This window comes from Carlito syrichta, unplaced genomic scaffold (assembly GCF_000164805.1).
Source record: "Carlito syrichta isolate Samal-C Ts95f unplaced genomic scaffold, Tarsius_syrichta-2.0.1 Scaffold305632, whole genome shotgun sequence".
Lineage (NCBI taxonomy): Eukaryota > Metazoa > Chordata > Mammalia > Primates > Tarsiidae > Carlito > Carlito syrichta.
In genome coordinates this window covers 220,341-232,819 of record NW_007249728.1, presented here as the reverse complement: position 1 = coordinate 232,819, position 12,479 = coordinate 220,341, and the positions used below count along the sequence as shown (strand labels likewise).

General features: G+C 32.4%; 1 protein-coding gene across 1 annotated transcript; it reads right to left on the bottom strand.

Annotated features, from left to right (window-relative positions):
- LOC110595963 (keratin-associated protein 19-6-like) lies at nt 1–234 on the bottom strand. The gene is made up of 2 exons (XM_021714357.1): nt 162–234; nt 1–92 (listed from the first exon to the last, which is right to left on the bottom strand). Exons 1-2 carry the CDS (start codon nt 232–234, stop codon nt 1–3), a joined length of 165 nt encoding a protein of 54 aa, XP_021570032.1.
- Between the last annotated feature and the right edge of the window lie 12,245 nt (nt 235–12,479).

Sequence of the window (12,479 nt, the reverse complement as noted above, 5' to 3'; positions counted from 1 at the left end):
TCAGTAGAAGCCAGAGAATCCATATCCTCCATAGCATGATGGGCGGCAGCAGCCATATCCGTAGCCTCCATACCCAGAGCCATATCCACAGCCTCCATACCCAGAGCCATATCCGTATCCGCCATAGCCACAGCCATAGCCCAGTCTGCGGAAGCTGCCACATCCACAGCCATAGCCATAGCCCAGGCCACTGAAGCCTCCACAGCCATAGCCCAGTCCTCCGTAGTAGCTCATGGTGTCAAGGTTGGGGAGTTTGGTTTGCTGTTCAAGGCAAGATCCTGAATGTGAATGTCAGCATGTGTAGACAGATGCTTATATACCCTGGTCAGAGCATGAGATAAATCACATGTATACCCTTCTGTTGTGTCATTCTTTGAATTATTTTTATTGTTGCAACCTATTAATCCACTGTCTTCTGACACAGAGAGGCCATCACTCTATTAAAATAGTTCAGCTTACTTAACGTCCTACTTAGGATGTTCTTGAACTTACTGCTTTGCTTTTATGGGAAGAAATGACTGACTTTTCAAAATATACACATTCCAAACGCTAAATGGAATTGCCTATTACCAGATATATTGCATCATCTACATTTAATGGTATTGCTCTTATAATTAGGCATTTCCTCTGTTCCGTCATCTCTTGAATTCATAATTTTATATCCAACTAAATTTGCAACTATTTGTTCAATTTATAGCTGTTAAACCCCTATATATATATTTTTTAAAAGCAAGTGTATTTATCAAGGTGAGATCTTAAGAAAGTGTCTATATTCAGAATACATAAAAACATTTGATTTTTTTTTAATAAAAAGGCTGTATCTCTCATAAGCGAACCCTGAACAATTACCATAATACTATAAAAAAGGAATTGGCAGTACAGGGAAACGGCCAGAAGAGGCAGGAGGTGCAAACTTCATCAATATGGGTATCTGACCTAAAACCAGGTGTAGTGGGGACCAAAGTGAGGCCCAAATTTTGCCTGTACAATGACCATTTGAATACCTAACACTGAATTGTACCCATTTTTATAATGAAAATTTAATAAATAAATAAATAAGTAGATAAATACAAATTTTAAAAGGTTGTAATGATCTGCTGTGTTCAATAGCCAATGGACTCAAGAGAGGGTATGTGTTAATTTATAGCATTTGAATATAATATTTGCACTATTTTTGGCTTTCCACGCCAGCATCAGAACCTTTTGTTTACAAAATATATAACAATTAGTTTTAGATATTGAGGACATAAAACCCATCTCCCATGCAGTCTTATCAGAGTAGCAGTTCATTTCAAATCCTAAAACTCTCTCTCATAATTGGTTCTATTAAAAGTCCTACTAAAACTGCAGTTTGCCTCTACCTCTGTTTTTGCATACTCCAGCCAATTTCTGCTTTTCTTTTCCCTTCTTCAACAATGTATATATGACTTCTATTTCTATTCTTATTTTAGTTTTCATTCTTTTCTGTTTTTCTCAATACCTACTAGGAAAAACCAAGCAGAAATTTAACGTTGACAATATTTTCCCCCTCTGACCTCCATTCACTTATTCCAGTCAATGCCTCTTTGTTTCTACCTCCTTTTCATATTCATCATAGTATCTTTCCTTTTGTTTACAATGTCTATTCTGTACTCTTTAACCCTGAGGAAATTTTTACTCATCACTAGCCTATTCATAGTTAATTAAAGTAACTTTTTAGCGGTTGAATTGGCAGTTGAGGGAAACTGCCAGGAGAGGGAGGAGCACACCTCATCAACAAGGGTACTTACACAATGAACATTTTATACCTAACCCTAAATTGTATCCCACATCTTTAAAATAAAGAAAATAAAGAAAGAAAATAAAAATATACACTGACTCCTAATGCTTTCTGAAATGTTAAAAATGTTAAGAAGCTTTCAAAAGGATGGGCAATGGTAAAATGACACAAAAGTGAGAAATATATTTGAGGAAGTTTAGCTTGGGCTTCATAGAGTCCTTCAGCTCACTTTGAGTTAGTCAACTAGACACAACATTGACCCTATTGTTCATTAATTTCCATGAAGCACCTGCCTTTTGACTTGGAACACCAAAAATGTATTTATAGGAAATTAAAGACATCCTTGAACTCAGACAGAAATCAGTGATCTATGAAAGTTTAGGTTACAAAAATATTTTAATATTATGCCAGAAGTGTCACATGTTGTTCTTCTCATTCCAATTATCTTGATAATTATTTTCCTTTGCAACCTTGTAATACTTTTCTCAAGCTGTGATGATATTGACCTGTATGAAAATAGAATAGTTTTAAATGAAGTTCAGATATATGGGTCAAAGGTTTTTTAATGGAGTTATCAAACTTTATCTTTCCCTCCTCTGTGAAGGTACAAAATATAAAAGGAGAAATGAAAAGAGTTGAATTTTATTTTATTGTTTCTATCTTTGTATTGTATAGGTGAATCCAAATTTTCCTAATAGACATGATTCTGAAAATTGAGTTTTAACATTATTTATTCTTTATTTGCCTTCAAGGACAGCTAAGTTAATAATTAAGAGAGGATATTAATCCCATACATTCTGCTATAAAAATGAAAACACTTATGGCACTATTTTGAGAACTTTCCAGATGGCATTCATATGTGAAAGCAGACAATGAAAGAAAATCAGAATGACCCAGTACACCATTAGGATTCAGATAAACTACTTTCAGAAAACTGCTTGGCGTTTCCTCATCTGTCCTACAGGGGGAAGCACTGTACACTCGGTAATGTTAGGTCCTGGTCTAAGGTCTGTTATGGTCCTTGTATTATTTAATTTCACAGCTCAAACAAATAAATAACAACAACAACAACAAAACTCATACAATTTATACCATCGTGTGAACATTCCATTCAATTTTGGAAAAAGCAATGCACTTTTAGATATTTTATATATTCAATTATGTGAAATAGCAAGAATAAAATGCCTGCTCTTTGGTCAGTGATTAAAAATCCACTTTACAAAAAAATAAAAAATAAAATCCTCTTTTGGATGAATGATGATTCTTATCAAGTAAAGCTGCTGAATGTGGAAGGATCTGTTTCTTGACTACATCTGGGTGTTATTTTTCATTTACAATTGTAAAAGGCTTTAATGTTATGAGGATGATGATGAAAGTAAAAGAAAGAATAGAAGCATTGGATGCCACAGAAAAACTGTGACTTTAAATAACTAACAATTTAAATACTACATATATTTTAATTACATAACTTGAAATACTCTTAGTAAGCCTATAACAACTATTTTCATGAGAATAAGAAGTTAGATGATGCACTAGAGGTCAAGGAATAGTACACATAACCAAAAATTTCACCAAAAAATACTTTTCTTTTCTAGAAGTTTAGAGAACCTTTTTGGTCTACATCTATTATTTTATATTTTCTTACCACAAAAGGACTGAATAAGCAAAAATTTTGAAAGAAGGAATGAGTTATTTATGCATTTTAGACTGTATTGATAAATATGTTTGTACAAAAAGTAAAAGGTGGGCATTCATTTTATTTATTAGCACAAATATATAGTTAAAATGTGATTTTCATTATTGTTGAGTTTGTCTAAAATTATCTAATTAAAAGCTAGAAAATGAAAACCTTCACATCTATTTGAAGGATTATTAGTCAATTTAATCTGAATGTATTTCCCTTTTAATATCTCTCTCTATATACATATCTATCACCTTATCTATTATTAACTAAATATTTAACACACAATAGAGCATATTAATTTTCACAATGAAAGTTGAGTAGTGTTTATACTTAGTGACATATATAATAGGGCCAAATGAATTATACAAAGCTATATTTGCTGTGTCTTAAATTAAGAGGCTTTATTAAATCCAGAAGACAATGGATACAAACTTGTATAAGTATAAATGTGCTGAAAGTCTTAGGTCCTAATTATTTTGAACAAATAGACCCAGCATAATTTTGGTAAGCCTAATGATTTAAATCAAGTTTAGTAAATTTACTCATGAAAATAAATATCAGATTCATAAGGGCAAATTTTAACAGTAGCTAGAGAATAACAAGATCTTCCATAACAAGATGGCTGACTACAGACATATCCGTAGCATCCATAACCTCAGCCATAGCACAGTCTCTGAAAGTTGCCACATGCATAGCCATAGCCATATCCCAAACCACAGACATCTCCACAGCCATAACCCAGGCCTCTGCAGTAGCTGCTTTAGTAACTCATAAGATCAGGAGTTAAAGACTTGGTTTGTTATTGAAGGTGTGCTGAGTATGAATCTCAACACCTAAGCTATGGGTGTGGTAAATCATTCAGACTTACCTCATTTCCATTCCTCAGAAGAAACTGCATGAAACAAATATTAGTGGTTCTTTTGTTTTGCTTAATATGCATGGAGTTACCTTCCATCACAATAAAACTTTTAAATTAATTTTTAATTCAATTAAGATTTCTCTGATTACATTGTATCTATAATGAAAAATATTATTTTCAATTTCAAAGATTATTCTTACATCAGGATGCACATAAACTCCATTGCATTTAGGCTTCAGAGACTCTTTATAGTCCAATGAAGCAGCAGTATGACAGCATCATCAAAATTATGATTCTTTCCTGCATATAATTTCTGTATTTTTCCATGTTCATGACTACCCCTTATCGCCTGCAGCTAGCAGAGCCTTAACACTCCAAAATCCATGCCTTATTTAAAACCATAATCACTTAAATATCAGATATTTTGACATGTTAATATATAAGCAAATTTTACTTTATTTCTATGCAGTTTGAGACCAAATGAGACCAATCTTGTTACGAGTGTCTCTCATGTTTTGTGCAACTTAGAATTTTTTCCTATTTTTTAAAACAAAGATAACATTTAAAATATTGATACATCCTTAGTTAAAGAGTTTCCAAGCTTCAGGAGAGAGAAAAGAAAGAAGAAGAGGAGGAGAAGGAAGAGGGAGAGAAGAAGAACAAGAACAAGAAGAACAAGAAGAAGGACAAGAATAAAAACAAGAAGGAGGAAAAGAAGAGGAAAAAGAGAGAGGTATGCCCTGTATTTGAACCTAATCAACAAAATAGAGCCCCAGTTATACAAATGTTGATATTCCTTTACAATTGTAATGCCACCAAGATCAAGAGTACATTCTAGCAGTTTAGAGCTGCTCTTGGGGATTCAGAATTATGAAACCATTTCAGAAGGAAATAAAGTGACATATTACTCTTCTTGTGTAGGTATTGGGGAGAGAAACAATGATGTAAATACTTTAAGTCATAATAATTTCCCCTTGAGAAAAACCTAGGGTTCTCTGTAAATATATTTTTAAAATTTGGACACATTTAAAAATTTCATCACCACCAAAGGATGAACATATTTAAAAGATATTTATTAAGGATTTACACATGATATTAATGGGATGTTTGATATTTTGCAGCCTAACATTCATATGTTTCATTTTTGAGAATCTGCTACTTAATGACTGAAGACATATTTATAATTCTGCTGGGAAGAAATCAGCACATAACTTCAAGATAATTAGGGTGATTTTAAAAGTCAGAAAATATTTAGTACCACTGCTTCATTCTATAGTCTCAATTTTGAATTCTATTGAACTATATCAAAATTCGGATTATATGCATGCATATTTCCCAATCAACCAAAATATTAGTACTTTTTTCACTCCACATAGGAATAATACAAAAAAAAAATAAACTAGTCTTATTTTCCAAAGGATCTCTTAATGCTGATGTGATAGAAATTAAATGCTCCCTCCTGGTTTCTGGACTGAAACATATTCATAGCACATGAAATACGTCAAAAAATTTCTCAAAATAAAAAGTTTTCAAAAATGAACACATGCAGTTATAAAATCTTAAAGTTCTATGTCTTAAAAAATTAAATTTGTATTTAAAAGCAGATTTCTAACAAAGAAAATTGCAGGTTCACATGACTTTCATGGTGAATTATAGCAACTATTTTTTAAAAAGTTAATACTAATTTTACACAGATTCATTCTCAATCTATAAATCTAGGATGCAATAATGTATTTAAAAATTGCAAATAAAATGCAAAAATGTCATGAACAATAGTATCAGAAAACATAAATTACAGATAAATGTAATAAAGAGCATGCAAGACTTATTCCTTGCTAATTACAAGTTAATGCTGGAAGAAATTCATAAAGACCATTAAATGAAGGTATATAATATGTATTGACAACAGACTGAATATTCCCAAATTATATATTAAATAAAATCCTAATCAAATTGCTTGTATGATATTTACAAAATATTCTAAAATGTGTAAGGAAATTCAAAGGACATTAGAATATCCAATTCAGTCTTTTAAAAATAATGAATTGATAATTTATATTAAGTGATGTTAAGATTGATTAAACTAGAATGATTAAGAGAATGCAATATTGATGTGAAAATACACAAATAGATTAATGGAAAAATAGGAAATCAAGAATTAGTTTTTTTTTTTACAAAACTTTAAAGCTAAAGAGACTTTAACAAAAGGTGCTAAAACAATAAAATATTCACATGAAACAAGAAAAAAAGTAACCCTAATAACTACTGCATACTGTATACAAAATTAATTTAAATATATTATAGATCTCAGCTTACTAGTTAAAAATTCTACAGTTTACAGATTTTTTTAAGGACACTGAAGACACAGTAGAATAAAACTTTGTGAAATGCATTTCATCATCAACAAACCACAGACTGGGAAAATACAACTACAGACCTATAAATTATTATCTATATCTCTATCATATCAAGGAAATACAAATTAAAATCAGAATTGGATAACACTATTTATCCAATAGAAGTGCTAAAATTTTTAAATGTCATGTTTTCTTACTTTAAAAACTATGATTTATTTAGATGAATCATAGTTGCATAAAATTCCTCATTAGGTTGATTTTAAAACGTTTGTAATATATACTCATACAATTTTTCAATTCAATTTCCAATATAATGCCTGAATGGAATATGACCTTATGTTAGATTCTTAAGGGATGAAATCCAAGTTTTCAGTACATAGTGCCATAATTCAATACATCTTGATAACATGCTTAATTGAAAGGAATAAAAAATTGTAAAAATAACAAAGATTGTGGGGGAAAAACAGTCACCAAAATCTCTGGCTAATAAGTAGTTTACATCATTCTCACCTTAGAAATAACTCATGAAGCAACTAATCAAAAGAGAATAAATAGTAAGGAATGTGTAACATAATTAGCAGAATCTTCGGTACAACGGTACAATATGAAACTTCACACAGTTCCTTGATATAAGTTATCCCACAGCGATTTAGAATCTTATGGATGTGACCAGAGGCCAGGAAACCAAATAAATTATAGTTGTAATCAAGACTATTTATAACCTAAACCCAGGGATTTTAGCACCTAAAATTATAACCATAAAATGGAGCTCACACCAATATAAATATGATTAAGAAAACAAAGATTCATATAAGTCAGGTTTACTGTCTAATAAGTAATTTCAGTGATGACTGATAAGTTTTCTTGGGACTGGAAATCTGGATTCTGACTAAATAATATAAAATAGGGAAGAAAAATAGCAACGGAAAAAGACCAGCAATATCTCTCCCTCAAACGTAATCTATATTTGTATTTCATTGATTTAATAGTAATAAAGGCTATCCTCAGGAAGAAAAACTGTTGCCTTCATTTCAAATATCATAAAACAGAGGAAACTTATTAAGATCCATGGCAAAAGTTAAGACCATATTGCAATGTCATATTAAACACATTTATTGGAAAATGATTACAGAGATATTTCCTATTGTAAAATACACCATGGAAACTTCAGATGAAAAATTAGTATCTTGAGAGTAAAAGGAGAAATAACTATTGTAGCACAGTATCCGATACTTATAGAATAAATATAAATTGTTATTGAACAGCTGTACCCCTAAGCAGACAGCTCTTAAATCCTATTCCAACAAGCTTGTAAATCTATAATTCCTCTTCTCTGCCTGCTCTGAGTAGGGGACATGCTGGATTTGATAAGCTAAAATATTTTAAGAGCTGGATTTTGTTGTTGGATCATTTTCCCAAGAATCTTAGGCACCAAACCTTAGTGTAAATCATAGGTCTGGTGTCTTCCATAACAAATCAGTGACAGCATTGTATCCATAACTACCATAACCAGAGTTATATTCATGCCCTGGTCTGCAGAATCTGTCACATCCACAGACCCATCAAAGTTATTGAAGCCAAGCTCAGGACTCCAAGATAAATACCAGAATGGCTCATCACGTAGAGTTGAAGCTTGATGTTGAAAGATATTTAAATGTCTTTAGTGATAGTGTGACAATTCTTAGGCACTCTCTATTAACATTTTAGCCAAATAATACACATTAAAAAATCTTAGTGATTTTTGTTTCTTCTTAGGTAAGGAGGGTGCTTCACATCTATTAAAACTAGGCTTGCTTTTGTGGCTCAATCAATACTTCCCAACCAGTGCTCCTAGGTTTTGGTATTATTTATAACATACTCATCTTGGTACAGACTTTTCATGTCTTCCAGGGCTTCATGAAACCATGCTTTTAAATCATATTTTATATTTTTTTCATATGGAATATCTATAGCATGTCTCAAAAAGCAGATGACAAGAATGCCAACCTGCTGGTATTCCTGAATTTCTGGACCGGGAGTTTTTTATGCTCACAGCATGAATGATATTATTTTGCTTTTAAAAAAGAAATAATTTAGCTCCATTTTAACACCCATTTCAAGCCCATTTGTCTCTGCCTTTTTTCTATCATTGACTATATCACATTTTGTTATAGGCATTTGAGGACAAGTCAGTATCTACATATATCTGTAAGCACCAGATAAAAAGGTCTAAAAAAGTCTGTATTAAATTTATCTTTTTATTCATAGAATGCTTAGGACATAAAGCATTTGTTAAATAAGTCTCGCTGGGTGAATGCATATTTTGTTATTTGATTTGATTATATCCAATATTTCTCCCTTATCTACAGGGAACATATTTGCTCCAAGACCCTCGGTGGATGCCTGAAACCACAGATACAACTGAAGCCTATATATACTATATATTTTTCCTTTACATGCTTACCTATGGCAAAGTTTAATTTGTAAATTTGGCATAATAAGAGGTTAACAACAGCTAATAATAAAATAGAAAGAGTATAAGAATATGCTAGTGTTCACTACTCTTGTGTTTGGCGGCATTATTATGAAATAAAATAAGGGTGACTTGAACACAAGCACTGTAATACTCCAACAGTCGATCTGAAAATTGAAAGGATTTCTAAGCGACTGACAGGTGGGGCCATCTGCAGTATGGATCTGTGGACAAAAGGAAGATTTATGTCCTGGGCAGGATGGTGCAGGATTTCATTATTCTATTCAGAGCAGTGTGCCATTTACAGCTGATAACTTGTTTATTTCTAGAATATTCCACTTAATATGTTTGAATAATAGTTGACTGCAGGCAACAGGAAAAACAGAAAGCAAAAATCTCAGACAAGAATGGACTACTGAACACAAATCTACATCACCATAATAGTGTATCTGACACTGAGAGAGATGGATTTCTGCTTTTCAACTAAGAGTCCACAAAGGCTCTGGTTTGTAAAAGTCAAGCTTCATCTAAACTTAAGAGCTGCTGTCCTCTTTTCTACTCTTTAAGTTTCTAAGTTACAAAGGAAGAAAATTTCCCTTAAAACACTTTCCTAAATTTGCTAAGACTGTGACAAAAATGGAATTCTTTAAGTGCCACAATTGTTCCATTTGCTCTTATTTGACACTGATTAGAAAGCGCATTTGTCAGAGCCAATTATTACTATTACTTCTAAACACATGAAATGTTTACTGCTCTTAATCTGTAGCTCTTTTTAAAAAATTAAGTACTATCAAAATAAAGTCCAAATCTCCCTTGGTATATTTTACCTCAGTCAGTTGGATGGGTCATGCCAAGGAAGTAATCCTAGGGGAAAAAAATTTCACCCCAGACAGAACATTTCTTTTTCTTATTGAACGTGTTCATTATTTTTAATCAGTGGCAGAGAGAAGAACTTGTGATTTCACACACACAAAAAAACTTTATTAAAGCCTCATTACAGAAATGGGATAAATTACCCTATATTAGTAATTAAATGGTTCTGAGATAAATACCAGTTTTAACTATAGAATCCACAATCTTGCTATTCACTCTGTTGCCACTGCAGCTGTTGCCACTCTTAACTCCTGTGGAATTTTCCACCAGAGTTATAAATGCTTTATATAGAAGCCAAACACTTATTAGAAAACTCTTTAGAGTAAAGGATCTAGAGGCTGAGTTTTCTGTTTCCAGAGTCCAGAAACATATACAGATTTTTAAGAAGTCAAATTCACATCTCCTGAAGTCAGAGCCACAGTCAAGTCCTCCATAGCTATAGTGAAAGCTGTTGTCTAAGCCTTGGAGACTTCCAAAACCACCTCCAGGTTCAGAGTCCAGGACACTCTTGTCATAGCCCAGGCTTCCATCCTCCATAGTAGCTTACAGTGTCAAGATTTGTGAGTGTGGTTGAAGGCTAAGTTCCTCTGTGTGTGAAGTTAAACTTACAGAGAGACTTTTATACTCAGTGTTAGATCTAGCAAACCATGCTGATTTACTTTAAGTTTATTCAAAGCCAAGACTGTTCTACTATAGAAATCCACTTAGACTATTATTTTCTTAATTAGAAGAGATCCAATTAAGGAAGCCCAAATTTTAATTGATTTTCCTACTGAGCTTGCTTTCTACAAAACCTATTGTGCCCATAATGAAGAAAGTTGATAGACTTTGCAAAGCAAATCATAACTTAATCCTCCAAGGCAATTCTATCCTGGGTTTCCAGGCATTGGACAACGCTCTGATATTTTACCTGAGGTATGTCTCCCAATTCAACCTGTTTTCTTGGCCACTTATTTTTCACCAAATCAAATGATGTGCACTTTATTCAAGACACCTCTGAGATCTATCACTTGGTAAACTGCAATACAATATAAAGTGATTCATTTAGCATGGCAAGAGATTGTTTAGTTACAAATATGTTTTTTAAAAGTTTCATGTCATTCAAATTTTATAAAATATCTCATGTTACATTTTAGCATTTTATTTCCTGAATCATGTTTTCATTTTCTGGTGAAAGTATTTGGGGGAATACTTTTGAGCATCACAGAATTTTGGGAGCTTTTCTGTTCTCTCAATAAATCCTACTTTAAAAAAATGAAATTCAAAGTCTTGTAGGCACTCAACAATGCCAATATTAAAAGTTTATGATTTATGTTCAGGTAATAGCGAGAAATAGTGCATTTTCATATTCTTTTGTCCATATTACTTCAATTGATTATAGCAAAAAAATAATTAAAAAGTAAAGTGTTTCTAACAAAATTTTTCTTTAAATGCACAAGGTCAAAACAATTTTATAATTTTGTTATAAGTCTTATTTGGTTATTACAGCAAAAAATATATTTCATTATTTTGTAATAGTTTATTTACTAAATGATATTCCATTTTTTCTTCCTTTTTCTTTCTCTTTCTTTCTTTCTTTTTACCCTTTCTCTCAACCTTGTTCTAATACTATACATACACACACACAGATATATGAAGAGGGACCAAAATGCCTGGTATATATTTATTTAAAATTGTGTATCTATTATTACATGTTTAAACTTCAGTGATATTCAAAGTACTCTCCATTTGATGCAATACACCTATTGAGATGCCTTTTCTATTACTGCTCAAAACAGTTTTTGAACTTGTCAATTTTGATGCCTTTTAGTGCTTCTACCATTTCTTGTTTCACCTCATCCACATTGGCAAATTGTTTCCCTTTGAGAACTTTTTTTAATCATCTAGGGAAACCAAAATATTGCTTGGACAAGATTGGGTGAATAGGAAGGGTAGACACAGGGGTCATGTCATGTTTGGTCAAAAACTGCTGAACACTCAGCAGCAGTTTGGGCAGGTGCGCTCATAAATTACCCATCATGAAAAGGGCAAATGCACTGAAAGAATTTTTTAAAAATCACTGACACTAAACGCAGCATCTCACAACGACACTAGTTAGTACATTGATGCTGATGGTTTCCTAGAACACTTACTAGCGGGGGAAGCCTGTACCTCAAGGTGCCCACCCTCCAAAAAAAGATCATTACATTCTGTGGGGGGGGTGTCTCTACTCATATATATAAAATAAAAGGTGAATAATACCTGGTTCTTGTGCTGTGGAGTTTACTTCTGTGAAAAATAAATATAAAATAATGTGCTAAAACTTTTCATTTCAGAGTAATTAATCCAGATATTTAAGGGATTTGAAGGTGAAAGCAGAGAGGATGACCAACTGTCCTGGTTTCCTGAGACTGCATCAGTTTGAGCGTTGAACATATCAAGAGTTGGGAGAGGTCTCAGTTTCAACAGGGATGGCTGGTCATTGTTGAAGTAACACATCTAAGAGAGTAAAACTA